Below are 16,223 nucleotides of genomic sequence, written 5' to 3' on the forward strand. Positions count from 1 at the left end.
AGCTAGCTCACCACTTGTCTGGAGAGTGTACAACACAGGATGCATTCTAACCACGTTCAGACCGGTAGCACCTGGGACACAGGGAACACAGGAGCAGGGACAGCCAGGGCTCAGCTGCAGAGACGGTGCATTGACATCTGCTCAGCACCAGCTCCTGCCCTCAGACCCAGAGCCAACGCGCTGTGGGCAAAACAGAGAGGAAGGGAGAGGAGGCAGAACAACTTGCTCAGAGCTCATGAAAACCAGAGGCAGGAGAGGCAAAAGGACAAACCAAGCATCCCACCACTTTCACTCACACATTATCTACTGGTACAATTTCTTTAACAAAAAGCAAGTGAACGTCTGGGAGGAGAAATCACATAGATTCCAAATTCTCAGAATAACAGGCCAGACAGACAAGGCTTCTTGGCATGTTTCCATCTCTCCAAAACACCATGCAGTGCTGACTCCCAATTAGGTCTGTTTAATAAGCTTCCTACCTCTCTGTCCTTGAGTTTCATGGCGAGCACCAGCTGATGTCTGTGGTTAGTAAGGGCCTCCCGGTAATTTCCTTTGGAGAAGAATGCGGAGCCCAGATTCCCATGAGCTCGGCATTCTCCCGTCTGGTCACCTGGGTCACATGCAAAGAAAAGAAAGGTTGGTCAACACAGGCATCGCTGGAACCGGCTGCTGGAAAGACTGGAACACAGTGTGCAAGTGATGCTCCAGTGTGAGAACCAGCATCAGAACAGACTCATCCTGATGTTTAATACCCAGCTAAAACTCTCCTCTTTGCTGGCCTTCAGAAACTTCTACAACAGTCATCCATCTTATTTTTAGAATTGTTTTAATTTCTTCTTTGGCCTAACACTTGGCAATCTCCCATTCTTCCATGTTTATTCCTTGCTTAACATCAGCAGTTTGTTTATGGAAGTCAGTCAATGGCCCAAGCAAAGAGGATGCCAGCTTTCTCCAAAGCTCAGCTCAGACACAAAGCACATCCACTGCTGTCTTCAAGACAGCAGTCCCTCCATGTTCAGTGGGTTCTCCCAGCCCTCAGTCCCTGTCTCCTCCACCCCTGCAAGGTTATGCCTTTCTGTCTCACACATAGTTTCCCCTCCTACAGCACCCTGAAAGCCTGAAACCTCAGTGTTGTGCAGGATATACCATACACAAGAGGGAATTTCCAATTTTTTTATCTTTTAGGCCCCCTTGTTCACCCATTGTCTCACTTTCGATTTGTCTCTTCCCTGGCAACTGCTTCAGAAGCTCAAGTTGAGTACCTTTTTCCATCTAATTCTTAAAAGAAACAGATTACTTCATTTAAGACTCATTTAAGGTTCTGAGCATAAGACTACAAAGGGGTAAGATCATTACCCATATACATGACATGGGTAAATTTGAGGACCCTTGTTGTGGTTTAATCCGAGCTAGCAATACAACCATGACAGCTGCTTGTGCCCACCCCCCAAATAGGGGAGAGAATTAAAAGGGAATGGAGAAACTTGGATTGAAATAAACACAGTTTAATAAAATAACAAAATACTAATATACTACTACTAAATATATACATAAAATCGAAATGGAATAAAAAATAAAAGATACTCAATGCAATTCCACCCACATTGAGCAGACAGTCCCAGGTAACAGCACCTGGTCCCAACAGCCGATCCCAAAGAGAGAAAAAAGGAAAAAGGCAGAAAGGCCCTGAGGCCTCTGCAAAACAGCAGGATGGCAAACGGCTGAACTAAACACCCCGAGCAGAACTCCCCTGGCTCTGACAAAAGAGCAAAGAAGGCAAAGAGAACGCGCGCGAGAGAGCAGAAGATCCTGACTGTCCTTAAATCTGAAGCGTGATGCTAATGGGATGGGATTATTGATCAGTCTGGATGTCAGTCAAGCTCTGCCCCATCACTGCCCCTCTTCCTCGATGCCTCACACCTGTGGGCACAGCACTCAGAACGTCCTTGGCTCTCAGACCAGAGCAATTAAAAACACTAACTCTGTCCAGGGGCATTATCTTCTTGTTCTCAAACTAAGTCCAAATAATGGCTGTGCTAACTATGAAAAAGAAAAGTTTCTAACTGCAGGAAGAAAATTAACTCATTTTCAGTCAAACCAGCACAACCCTGTAAAGCCATAGCACATTCACTCATCATCTGCCCCCTCACACACAGAGGTAAAAGGGCTGCACAGACCTGTAGTTTGCACATTTTGGAAATTTCAGATTTGATTGAGCAGCTTGTGAAATCCCACAGGAACCTGAGCATTACAGAGGGATGCTGACCGTCAACACAACTATCAATTTGTTCCATCTGGACCAAGCCAGTACTCAAGCAAGCAAGCAGAGAACTCTTACCTAAAGTCTTGGCTACATCCAAGTCCTGCTGCATGTATCCAGTGCTTTTCTCCGTGTTCCCAAGGGACCAGTACGCGCTGCTCAGCGCAGAGAACACTGATCCCCGCAGCTTCAGGCTGCAAGTGCCGATCTTCAAGGCGGCCTCCAGCACCACCACAGAGGCTCCATGGTGTCCCGCGGTCAGAAGCTCCTGCCCAATCACAGACACCACCACAAAAGGGCTCTTGTCCAGCTTCATCTTCTGCAGTTGTTGGTAGGTGGGCTCCAGGGACTCTGAAATACAAACACAAAGGCAGAGTTACCCTCAACAAACCAAGTTATTTGCATCTAGAAATCACCTTCACAACTCATCTTCATTTCTGGCAACCAAAATACATGTGAGCTAAGGGCCAGACTGCCCAAATCAAACCAAGATTTACTACAGGAGCGCAGAGGTGAAAAGCATCATCTAATATCTAGTATACCAAGACAGATGAAGGGGCAAGCTCACGCTTTCCCTGCAGAAAGCACTCAGGAGGAGAGCACCAGCGAGCAGAGCAGCCTCACAGTGAGCTCTGCAGACTGGCCTCATGGCAGAGGGAACACAGAAAACACCTGCAGAGTTTTGTAGGTAGTGTTTATACACTAAGTGTACTAAGTATTTATACACTAAGTGTATAAACAATGACAAAAGAGGATTTAAACACTTCCCTGAAGATGCAAACAGTGCGAATGCAATGCCAGTTACCAACATAAAATCGAATCCTGGGATTAAATGCAGATGTAAAGAGGGCAGAAATAGTTGCTGTAGCATGCCACCACGTATCATGCTTAGCACTGCAAGTGCAGGGACAAACTCAGTTCCTGTCTTAAGGAGCTTAATTACGATCCTAGCCAGATAATCCAGGCAAACATAGGGAGAGAGAGGGAGGCACAGACAAGGAGAAAGGGAAAAAAGGAAAACACAAGGGTGGTGCTCCTGGTAACCCTGAAGTCCGGCATGAAAGAGAGAACCAGCACGGTAACAGAAGGGCAGACCCAGAGTTCAGCACTGCTCTTGTGCAACAGCAAACAGTAAGGGAAGAAACAGAGCAACGCGATGCTCACAGAGAAACACCACATCGCCTGCATTCTAAGCAGCAGCCACAGTACCTCTGGGTACCAAATGGAATTAGCTTCAAAAGGTAATTGCTATATAGGACAGAAACTTCCAGATGAATTCATTTCAAAGGACAGCAAAAAACCCCAACACTCTAAAAAAGGAAACACCAACAGGGATATTTTTTCATTTCAGTGCTGCTTGGCCCCCAGCAGCATTTGCTGCGCATGAGAATTGCCATGTTCCTTCCCAGGAAACACCATTAAGACACTGCAACCTAAAGCTTGCACGAGAAACAGAGCAATGAGGAGACTGCTTCCTTCCTCTGGAGAAGAAAACCCTGGAAACAGGGACATTATGAGAGAGAGGCAAAACACTGTACAGCTAATACGGCTTCAAGGTCCATGCAGTTTCAATGCTCTTCCTGAACATAAGTGAATTAGCAGAGCAGCTTTTTGCCTTGCGGAACACTGTGTTTTGAGACACATTAGTACCATGCAGAAGCTGCTGACGTGCTTTCTGGGCCAACACTGCTGCAGCATTTAAGAGTCCCTGCTCCCCATGGGCAAGCACCAGAGTGCTGTGGGAAGCTGTCTCAGGTAACAACGAAGCTGTGGCCACAGCAGCCCACACCTCTCTCTGCACCAGGACCGGACAAAAGACAAACCAGCAAGGACTTCACTGGAACTGCTGCACAACACCAGGCTGATTCATCTCCAGTGCCCCTCAAGCTGGGCACCACCATCTCGCTGTCCCATTGACTCAACAGAATATTTTTGTGCTCCTCCTCCTACTTTGGGCTCCTTTTTCAGCACCTGCTGACTCAGCAGAGAAGTCAAATCCTGAAATCTTTCCCTTCAGGCCTGCAGGTTCTCCCGTCCTCAGCTGCTGGCAGAGTCACCCCTGGACTGAACCTACCACCTGCCAGTACCTCAGCAGCAGATCCACCCCTGAGCAACCTCCTGGCGCTTACCTCGCATGGGAGACTTCATGGCGGCTTCGACCATGCCAACCAAAAGCTGAAGACTCTTGGGATCTTGAGCCAGTCCTGACGCAAACGCTGCCAGTGCATCTGCATGACGTCCCAGGTACTGCAGGGCCACACCCTGTCGGAAGTATGCCTGAAAAATCAAGGGGAAGAAACAACCATTACTTCATTGGTAGGAGTCACAAATAACAAACCTGCTCGGCACCTTGTGCTGGTGGATGCTGGGCTACATGACCACACTCTGGATTCTTTGATCATGCTGGCTCCATCAGAAAAATCCACCACTGCAGTCTGGTTTGTGACTGCCAATGTCACTTCCCCCTCGGTGTGAAGACTCTCTCAACCTTTGCAAGGCCTCCAAACTGTTCTGGAGACCAGCAACAGTAGCTACTATTAAGGCAAAGTTTTCCCCTTGAACTTGGCCAATCACTTATCGCTTATTCGTATCTACTTATAACCAAATGTTCACTCCCGAGATCTCCATTTCAGTTTGTTTGACTCATGCAGCACACAAATAACTTGGTTCCTTTCTCATCAGTTCTTGCCAATGAGCACAATTTAAACATCTAATACTAGTAGAGACCCAAGTGTGTTGAAAGTTCAAGTTGCAATGAAACACGATGCAAAGATCCAGACAGAACCCGAAATCGCGTTCCCCAATGCTGTGCTCAGCACTGTGCCATTTGTTGAGTGTATACACACACATATATAAAATACACACATATATATATACGTGTGTATATATATATATGCACTACTTGGATTGACACAAGACATTCATAATATTAAACATGTTTACAAGAGCATTTTTTGGTTTTCTTCTTCCTTTCCAAGGAAACAATTCACACAATACCTTCAAAGTAACTTAAATCTCATCACCATGTATTTCCATTTCTACATCGGCAACAACATCAATATGCAGCTGCATTCCCAGAGCTCCCACATCTCCTTAAACTGGGAAACCAGGAACCTACACACAAAGCAAGAACTGCAGAAACGTGTTCTCCTCACAGATAAAGCGATGCCAAAACCCCGGCTCAAAGGGTGTCCTGAGAGCTGCAGGTAAGAGATCACAGAAACCACAACCCAGTATTTACTCAAAGTACTCGGTATGTTTGTAGCACATACAATCTGGACCCTGTATTATAAAAAGGTCTTGAATCTTCAAGCACCTTTGATGCCCATGATTTAGGATTTATCTTCATGCCCAAATAATACCTTTCTGATGCAAACTTTGCTGCACTTCTGGTTCATTCAAAGCTATTTCAATAGCACCAATGACACTGCCAGAACAGAAGATATAACATTATTTGCATTTCTTTACAAGTTCTTTCAGAGCATAATACAGCTCCTTGAGACTGGCTTCCTGTATTGCTTTCATGGATAAGGCCTCATCACTATTTCTCTCCATCTGTAACGGAAACCTGCGCTCAAGATACAATAGGTATACATTTGTGGAAGTATTTTTACATAAACAGGATAAATCTCCAATTAATATCCAAACTGGTATTTCATTAGGGCTTTCAGACACTTTGGAATCCAATCCAGGGAGGCAGAGATTAAGGAAAATCAAAAATGACATGAGAAATTTATAGACATGAATATTTAATCTCTTTTCCATTAGTAAGCCTTGATTGTAGAACCACTTTTAAAGAAATCAATGAAAGTAAAATTCTTTTCATTAACCTTTAGTATAAATGTGTTCTTATTGAACCAAACAAGCTACTGTACTGGAAACCCAATTCAATGTTAATTAGATTACTAGCATGACGCTTTAAATCAAAGAAAATACAAAGCACTAACAATGCTCAGCAGCCATCAAGCGCGAGCCCTCCCAGCAGTGACCGAGCTGTCACATAAATCAAGGCACACACTTTTAAGTCCTTTTTTTCCCAGAATTATCATTTAATTACTTTCTTTACCACCGGGTGACAGAGGCAGTTTGACGCAGCGTGTGTCTCACAGGGACCTTTCCAGCCACCAAGGCTGGTCCAGGAGCAGCGTCCCTGCCTCAACCAGTTATCGAGGACAAGGGCACGAACGCATCAGCCAGCACAGGACCTGACACTATGTGGGTGTCTCCAGCACCTCAGCCTTCCCGGGCGGTGGGACCTGCCACGGCCCCTTCAGAACACAGGCTGCCAGGACACACAGCTTCCTCACCACTGCACACACGCAGCCCAGCCCAGAAACCCCAAATTCACTCATACACAGCGTTTCAGGGAAAAGGCAGGAGGGAGAGGATGCTACAGGCAATGCAGACAAGCCTTCCCCAGCCTACAGAAAACGGGAATGCTGCGGTTTCTGTTCCCAGGGCTGAGAAGGGACCACGCACAGTGCGATCCTCCCTCACCCCATCCTGCACACTAAGGCTGCAGAGGCCAGAAAGGAACATACAGATATGGTAACACCTGGCTTTCCTGTTTCGCATGAAGAGAAATAGAGAAAAAGCAAGCTAAATAAAACACAGGTCAAGCCTCTGCGCTACTTACAGTTTTCCTACAGAAATCCAAGTGAACATCAGTTCCCAGCAGGAGAAACGACCCCAGAGCTGCAGCATCAGAAAAGGGGGGAAACCTGGCCATGGCCTCAGAGCGTTCTCCAGGGACAGGCTTGTCCTGCTCACCATTGCCACCCTGAACTCAGTGACAGGCCTGTCCTGCTCACCATTGCCACCCTGAACTCAGTGACAGGCCTGTCCTGCTCACCATTGCCACCCTGAACTCAGTGACAGGCTTGTCCTGCTCATCATCGCTGTCGTGAACTCAGTGACAGGCCTGTCCTGCTCACCATTGCCAGTCCTGAACTCCACCACCCTCACTGCCCAGCGGGGATGCACCAGCGGCCGCACTGGGGACATTGGTTTCTCCCACCTGCACATCCAACACTATCACTTTTGTGGGGCACTGAGCACACCTTGAACGCTGAGGAAACCGAGTGCTCATGCCCTGAGCTCTGCGCAGCAAGGAGACGCCATGGGCTCCAGGGGACAGAAGGAACAAGACAGCGATGAGACCCACAAACAGGATCCAGTTCAGCACCGTGTGTTTCCAACGTCCTTTCTGGAAAGTGCTTTTATCTTCTCCCCACATCTATTCCTGGAAGTGCCCCCCTCAAAACCACTTAATTTGAATACAAACAGAGCATTCAGAGCCCAAATGAAAATCTTATTAATTGTAACTGAAAGGAATATTTTGGCCAACTTCTCTCCTGCAAAAACCCCTTCCTTCCTTTCTCCTCCAGTTTCCAGCATATACAGAACACTCTCCACACATTGTGTTCCCCAGAGACCTTTAACAAAACAAACAAAAAGCATTTACATCACCTATTTCCTCCTCAAGAGGCATGCACAAGCTAGTTTTGCATTGGAAGGAAGACTCTCTATCAAGGGAAAAAAATCTGCAAAGAGGAAATGGTGAGAGTCACCCTTTGGAAGAGGAGAGGAAAAGGAAAGGCAGGGAGCCAGCAACTGCAGCTGAAGAAATGAGACAAGGAGCAGCTTTCCAGTCCCGACAAAGACCGAGTCTTCCCACGCTTCAGCGAACTATACATTTTTAATCATACTATGTGAAGAGAGAAGAGTACTCACTCTACAACAAAAGTTCCATTAAGTTTCCAGTGATCCTGGGTGAGGAAAAAAAATATTGATTCCTTTTAAGAAGATTAAAACAACAAGAGAATGACAGGACAAACAAACAGCAGGCGCTTTCTAACCCGTGGCTCTTTGCATACTCGATGTAATACAAAGAGCTGGAATAATCTTCATCAGTTAAATCTCTGCATCATACTTCCCAGCAGCAAGGCACTGTGCACAAAGAAAGCCTCACTCTCAGCTGAAATTTGGCACTAGATGCACCTCCCTGTTTTCTCCTCTCTTGTGCTGGTGTGACCGAGCGTGTGCTCTGCTGCTCCCTCTCCCGGGGACCCCAGCGTGGCCGGGGGTCACAGCGCCAGCAGCCAGAGCCAGCCCCGTGCTGCACGGCTTCTGCACAGGTTCTGCACTGCTGCTGCACAGGTGCTGCTAACAGGCAACTCTACCACACAGCAAATCTTACCAAGCCACTGATATTAAATGCGAGAGGTTGCCAGGAAGTAATCCCACACACTTATGGACCTTTAGTCTTGGGAAACCTGGCCACACTGCAGTCTCATCCAGTCACTCTTCAGTCCACTGGACAACCAGCCTCCCCTCAGCCAGTTTACAGATCCCATGCAGCCAAGTGCAGATGACCAGGGAGGGAGGACAGAGAAGAAATAGTGCTTTTTAGCCACACTACCACTGAAAGCACCGTTGATATTCTGGAAGCAAAAATAGTTGTTATTCTAATTAATTAACTTGCAAAATGTATTTGGCACTTAAGACTTCAAAGCCATGCAGAAAATCGTCCCTGTAACAGAGGCTGCTCATACAGCAAGTCCAAGTACAGAATGCCAGCGATGGGGGCTCATAATCCACAGGACTCATCAAAAACTAACAGGTCTTTCCATCTCACTCAGATTTTGCTCTCCCCGCCCCACCTTGTTTATTTCAGACTTGCCTTTTTGCCCTTAGTTTTAGAAAAATTGTATGAACAAGAGAAATCGGCACACGTTCCTAGCAGGACACTCCAGCTTTACGGAGGTGGGCGATGGTTGGGCTGCAGCAGAGTCAATGCCCAGTCAGGCACCGTTTGTCCCTACAATTCTAAGCACGAGTCGTATTTGTTCTGCTCAATTTATTGACCAGTGTAGTTTCTATACAGGCAAGTATTTTTCATCTGTGTTTATTACAGCCCATTTAATGCACAAGGAGAATTTCTGTCTGTCCTACTAGAGCTTCCACTGGGTTGACTGCTACAGCGTCCAGGAAATGCAAATATAAACATGCTTGTTAGTTTTTTGATCTTCATCATCTGAGATCCCATTGAGATAACTGTCTAGACCCTGAATATTAGATTTTCATGTGCAATCTGAAACAGGATTAGAAAGTAAATTCCATAATTGAAATGGCTCGTATTAAAAGAGGTTCTGAATTTTGTATTAACCCTTCTAATATCAATAAGCAAGAACTGTAATAGTAATTTGTTTATAATTAATACAAAACATGCAATGAAGATAAAAATACAGTACAAAGAAACAGCACTTATGAAGATGAATGGAACCTCTACATTTTCCAGGATTTTGCTAAATAAGAACAAGCCCAGTAAAGGAAGCCCAAGAAAACTCAGTGCTTTTCTTACTGGATAAGTATCAAAATAGACTTTAATTTTTTGGACCAGGGATCTACGCAAATACTCATGATGTACTGGCATCTACAGCAGGCTCTGGAACAACTCCTTGGGCTCATACCATTTTTCCCTGTAGAATCCACAGCAATAAATTGTTCAGATCCTCACGTGTCCGTACGCAACACTCGCAAGAGTCAGAGGGAAGCAGCAGCCGCAGGAGTTCAGTCCTGTCTTACCATGGTCTCTTGTACGTCTGAAGCATGAGCTCATGCTTCTGGAATATGATTTAGCATTTGTCTAACAGTAATCCATATTACACTCTTTCCTGGGCAGGATGGTACACTGGCCAAAGTATTTCAAGACAGCTGGAACTGAGGGATTACCTGCCATGTAGGAGCCCTGTGAGAGCATTCTGCCACCACACCAAGACAGCCAGGCCAATAAACGGCCACCCCACGATCCCCGTGATGTGGGGCAAACACATCACCAGTACAGTGCCAACAGAGCAGGTGTGCACGGCTGACCCTTCCGAGCACTCCTGCAGGTCCTGCTGAGCACCTGCTGCCCGGGGTCACAGTGACAGAGCCCCCAACCCCAGGGTCAGAGCAACAGAGCCCTGGGGTCACAGCAACAGAGTCCCCTGGCCCTGGGTTCTCTGTCCCCCCGACAGCTGCCTCTGCACCGGACAGTCCCTCGGCTGTCACACACCCACACCGGCCCGTCCCTCGGCTGTCACACACCCACACCAGCCGCTGTGCTGGGGCTCAGCTGATCAGTCTGTCATCAACCTTCACACTCAGAGATTCATTTACATAATGAATTGCCAGCTGATTTGTAAGTGGATAATGGAGACAGAAGAGCAAAACTGGAACAGCATGAGAAGAACTTTGAGCAGAAAATTACTGTCAAATAAACATGGAAAACTTGAAAAAAAGCCTCAGCCTCAGACAAAGAATCCCATTGTACACAGGGGAGGAAATTCAAAACACCTTTATATTCATGTCTGCTTCGGACCTTGGACAACCAGCTATCTGGACAGGAAAGGCAAACACATAGAAAACGCTTTTTCCACAATGCTCCCTTGGTTTGCCAGATCAGGAGACAATGCCAAAAATAGCACAAATAATCTATGATGCATTTAATTGGCCTGTCCTGAGTCTGCAGAACGTCTCCGGGACAGACGGAGCTGCTGGCCGTGCGGGATGCTCGCAGCCGGACCCGCTGCCGCCCACCAACGCGACACGTGTGACCAAGGGACGGGGGAAAACGTGGGAACAGCCGCTGTGGCTTCCTGGGGCCAAGCACCAGGTTGAATCTTTCCTCTCCCCTTGTAACTGCTTTACAGCCAAATTTTGGAGAAAAATACAGGACAAATCTCTGCTGTGGGATTTCAGGAATGTGAGGAGAGGGAAGAATGCGCTTTAATTCAGAACACATGCAGCACACGCATACATACTGCTTGCAGCCCGTATGATCTGAACCCCTGTCACAAAGCCAGGGGTGCACCCTAGATTAACAATTTTCCTTCACAGCCCATTCACCCGGCTGGCACCTGCAGCACCACCCTTAGCCTGCCCTAAAGAACAGAGACCTGACGAGTTTATTGTCTCTGCAGACAGATGATTTATCCTTTACCCAGGGCCAAGGTGTCTCTTACAGGAACTAATCTACTCGGAAATGGAAATTTCCTCTAAGCCACATTGAGCCTATACAGAAAAACAGGATGGGGGTGTAAAATATCATGCCTTGCTTTATCCAAGGAGCATTTACTTATTAATTGTGCTTCCACTACCTGCAGTGGGAGAGACTGTGCACAGATCACTTGCCCACCTGAATTAAATGTAATCATCAGTAATAAAGGGTCAAATCTTTGCTGAGCTGGTTTGGTTGGCACAGAAGGTAACAGCCCACCCCCTCGCACAGCTTTGCTGCTGCTGCTCCATTCTTCCCATCTGGGCTTGCGCTAGAAGCAGCAAGTACAACCCAGACCCCCCTTCAGAGCATCCTTCACCCTCCTAACAGTGTGGTGCCAGACAATCCTCCCGTCTTTATCAGCTACAACTCCTAAGCCTTATTTAATAGCAAGAACCAGTCACAAGTGGAGAAAAGTGCTCCAGACAAGTTACAAGGCACCTACTGATGCCCAAATCCAGCACAGGGAAAGTGCAACCAGCCTCTGGTATTTAAGGCTGACAGGCACAGATGCAAGTGCAGCATCTTCTAGAATTCCCCAGCAAGAGGGACAAGGTTATGTCCGATTTCTGGCTGAACAACTTGTTTTACAAATTGCAGAAGAAAAGATAAGACACCTTTCACCCTACTCAGAAGTAATAGCAATCTTGGTAAGGTATTGTTAGAGATTTAATAGATACAGAATGACACAAAACTTACAGTAAATGGATTAGATTACACCTGTAGGCTGCTTCTCAGTGAAGTTTGGGGCAGTGGCAGGACTGGTTTTCACACCATATTACCTAGTGTTTTGTTTAGTTTCAGCACTGTACTATGATTTAAATTGTATTAATGTTTTATAATTCATGGCCAGTGTACATCTGCACACAATTCTCCCAATTCTAACAATGCTGAAAGTGTTGAGAACCTTTGCAGAGCTCAAGAATACAAACATATGCTACTATTTGTTCTTATACTCTTAAAAGCAAAAACAAATGAAAAAACAGTACAAAGGGAAATGAGGGAATAATAAAAATCATGTCCTAAACTGGAAGACATCCACCACAAGAACTCTTTTTGCTGTTCAGCTTGACTGTTCCAGCACAGAGTTTCATTGTCTCACTTCGAATTACTCATCTGAGCAGCAGCTCAAATGACTGCCCCCCCTTCAGCATTTCTCCATTTTGCACGCTGGCAGGCTGTGCGAGTTTAGGTGGATCACACTGAAAACCCACAATAAAATCCAGAAATGAGACATTAAAGCATCTGGTGAGCCCACAGTTATGAGGCTGGGCATTCACAACAAATCCCGCAGGGAATATTTCACAGATCCGTGTCTGCTCGAGCAGCACTCGTGGACTGGACAGTCCCAACAGGTGATTCACAGTTCAGACAAAGGGTCTTTTCCAGCTGTGTGAATGCTGATTAAACTAACATTGTGCAATGACTGCAGGTGAGTGTTTCTTAAGCAACAGAACCTAAATTACCACAAGAGAGACAAATTTATTACAATCCCTGTCACCCCCTAGGCAGTGCTCTGGCTGCCTGGATGGAATCCATCAACAGACCATCTCACCCCAAACCTGCCACCCGCTGCCACCAGCGTCCTGCCGCGTCCCCACCTCCCAAAACACGTCCTTCTCCCCCAGCTCTTCTCCTGAGTGGCAGGCAGGTCCCAGCACTTCGGTCACGCAAAACTACCTCCACGCTTTGGGTTTTCCCCAAATCCAGGTGCTCCTCCCCTGCCCAGAAGGCTGGACCCTCTTGGCTTCACCATCTGCAAAATCCCTCCATGCTGGTATGGTTACACCGAAGGTGTGGTACGGCTACACCAATGTGTTATAGAACAAACCACTGACTAGATGGGCTGTGGAAAAGCAGTATAACAGATCTCCACAGCTTTGTAGCTCTCCTCTGTCTATGGCAAAAGCACAGGGCTCAAAATCAGTTCAGGACACTGAACCACCTACACAAACCAACACAGCAGCAGCTCAGCCTTCCTTCTCCAACCGCACGACCGAGTCTGAACACATCCCTCGCAAACACTTATCTGTCAAATCTTACAAACCTAGACACATCAAAGATGATCTCTTTGGAGTTGGCCAATATGAAAATTAAAACTACTAATTACATATGCTGCAATCATCTTATGGTTTCAACACCAAAACTCTGTGGCTTAAATGAACACTGGGAAATCAAGTATCATCTTCCTGAAGCATCCCATCTAGAAATCTGAATCAAATGTGAAGGAGAGGTGACAGCTCAGCGTTTCCATGAAGTTCACGTCCACTGACATCCCCGAAGTGTCTTACACAGACTCATTCTGACCTCCTGCCAAGTTACAGTCTCCAAGCAATCACTGCAGGAGCACAGGGGACTTCTGGGGTCATCTAGCAAGTTCGCTCCTCATTTTCACCTGGAAGTATTTTCATCAGCATTGTTAAGAGAGAGGTGGATGGATATTAGGTGTAGCAGTCAACAGTAGAGTGAAAAGATCCAGCAGAAACCCTCTGAGATTTCATTAAAGCTGCCACAGTTCTAAGCTTGTACAAAAGGAGGGAACAGGGAGGTTTAGAGAATCAGGTCTCCTACCAATGTATTTTATCCAAATGACTCAAAACCTCTATAACTGCTGAAAGTCAGATAAACTTTGATCAGCACCAAATGTAAATAGCAATTTGAATGTCAAAAGAACTAGTGCATTGCAGTATCTTAACCAGGCATTTCAGGATTTTAACACAGATCATTTTTCCAACATACAGGATGCATTCCACTGAAACAACAGCTCTGCATACAACCAAAGGTGTGTGGAGATGCAAGTGTGCTGGAACACGCCTTGACAGTCTCCAGAACTATGCTGGGTTTGTGGCAAACAACCTGTGAAGCCATTTTTCCAGCATACATCTCCATGGGCCCATTTGAAAGACCCCCCTGATCTTGAGCTACATCCCTATCTCAGAATAGAAACAAGCGAAAAACAGAAAAAACACAACAGCACAATCTCCAAGAGCCAACAGAAGACAAAAGATGAAATACAGAGTAGTACAGGTGCAGGATAATGGTGACTTGTCCCGTATTCACACCCAGGCGGGTGTCCCCGGATCCCAGCCCTGGCTCGGCCCCCTCTGCACTCACTCAGCACCACCTGCCAAGAAGGAGAAAGTTGATGATGGGGGAAAGGGGAAAAATCAAATTTGCAAAAGTACTAAATATATAAATCTCTTTGGCCAAGGTGAACGTGGGAAAAATTCTGCAGGAGGGGTGTCACATTTAGCAAGTTTGCCAGATCATTACTCTTGTAATGCAAAGGGGAGAAACAGCAACCCTGTGTTTACTTACAATGACTCACCTCCTTTATCACAGATCTCTGAAGCACCAATTTAGTAGTTGCTATGGGAACTGCCAGCTTTATTGAGTAGCCCTGAAAGGGTCAAGAGGTACCATTAAACTGGCCAATTGTATATTATTTCCCTGCTAAACAGCTGCTTCATTTGAGTTGCCTTACCACTTCTCTCTTTTGTTCTTAGAACAGTATATGGACTGACTCCAGAATAGGTGTCATTCTTCAGTGGGGCTGCAACAGATAAGTCCAAAATTAGCAATTTTTGTGCTCTAGTGCACTGTAAAATCCATCATACAGAGCCATGCTAAGGGCAAATGGCTAAGGATTCCTTCTGGCACACATCAGCACTGACCCAAGACAGTGAGAACCAGCATGAAGAGTTACTGTGCACCATGATCCTCAGAGGTTCCACACTGCTGCTCACAACAGCCACGAAATGAATAACCTATAGACTGATCCCCTTGTGCCTTCGGAGGAGGGACAACACAGAGCAAGAGTGTCCATCCCAGTGCTCGGCGCTGTAACCCTTCGTTAGCCTCATCAGCAGTGCTCCTGAGGACAAACCCTTCGTTAAACACCTTAGGCAACTTCCTCTTCCACTGGCCTCTATTTTGGCATTTCCACAGGAGATTTTCTGCGAAACGGCATGTTGTTGTTTCACTGCGCGTTCTTCCAAGATAAATGCAGCCATAGTGAAAACTAAAACGCATCTCTAAGGAAGGGGAAAGTTAGTAATAATTACAGATTGCTGGGGAAATCTCCAGACAATAGGGATGGCTGTGGCCTCTTTATGCGAACTATAAAAATTTGAATAACTTTGGGGAAGAGGTTTAAGACAGTAAGCAAGAGGAAAATTTCCTCCACAAGGTACCACGAAAAAGCCACGAGAACAAAGCGTGGAAAAGTACCGTCTGCTGCTTGCCACCAGCCTGCAAGTCCATCAGGGTGCCAGGAGTTCAACAAGAAGGCTTAGTGAATAATTGATGGCAAAATAATGAAATCTCAGAGTGTCAGAGACATAATATAGTTCTGCAGGTTTCATCACGAAGCGTTTGAATTCCCAAATAAGACACACTGAATAATTTATCCCTGTGTCAATACTGGGTCAGCAGCTGTTCACTCACAGCTAACGATAGTCCAACATGCCTTGAGACACTCGGATGGGTCTGAGCAGATTAACGAGCAGGGTCCAGAGGGAAGAGGTGATGAAAACAGCCTCTTCACCCTCCCCAACGCCACGCTCAGATAAGAACGTGCAGACCCAGCAGCCACGCCATGTGCATCCCCAAGGGTTCTGAACTCGCTTCAGTGCCGCCCGACACCCCCTCACTGGGGCTGCCCAGGCCAGCACCCACCACCAGCACCAGACTGGGCTCATCCAGCTCAAACTGGAGCCTCACCCCAGTTCCCAGTGCCCTACCAGCTGCATCAGCTGCAGCACGGGGCAAAATAAAAATGCATCAAGCCAAAGCAGTCAGTCCCGTCCTCCCACTCTAAAACGTACAGTGAGCAGAGACACTTGGCCCAGGAACCGGACTTATTGGCCTTGGTAAACGGGAAGGTAAGTATATTTGGGGAAAAATAAACATGACTGACAA

At 46.5% G+C, this 16,223-nt stretch overlaps 1 protein-coding gene across 2 annotated transcripts in view; it reads right to left on the bottom strand.

Moving 5' to 3' along the window:
* TTC28 (tetratricopeptide repeat domain 28) overlaps positions 1-16,223 on the bottom strand; it is a gene marked incomplete at both ends in the record, with an annotated part of 95,455 nt that overhangs the window by 37,987 nt on the left and 41,245 nt on the right. For both annotated transcript variants that reach the window (XM_080355055.1, XM_080355054.1), the window contains 3 exons: positions 480-610; positions 2,339-2,611; positions 4,390-4,537. In XM_080355055.1, the coding sequence (XP_080211181.1) occupies positions 480-610; positions 2,339-2,611; positions 4,390-4,537 (552 nt within the window). The remainder of the gene's footprint in view (positions 1-479; positions 611-2,338; positions 2,612-4,389; positions 4,538-16,223) is intronic.

Source organism: Nesoenas mayeri, assembly GCF_963082525.1.
Source record: "Nesoenas mayeri genome assembly, chromosome: 17".
In the NCBI taxonomy this organism is placed as follows: domain Eukaryota; kingdom Metazoa; phylum Chordata; class Aves; order Columbiformes; family Columbidae; genus Nesoenas; species Nesoenas mayeri.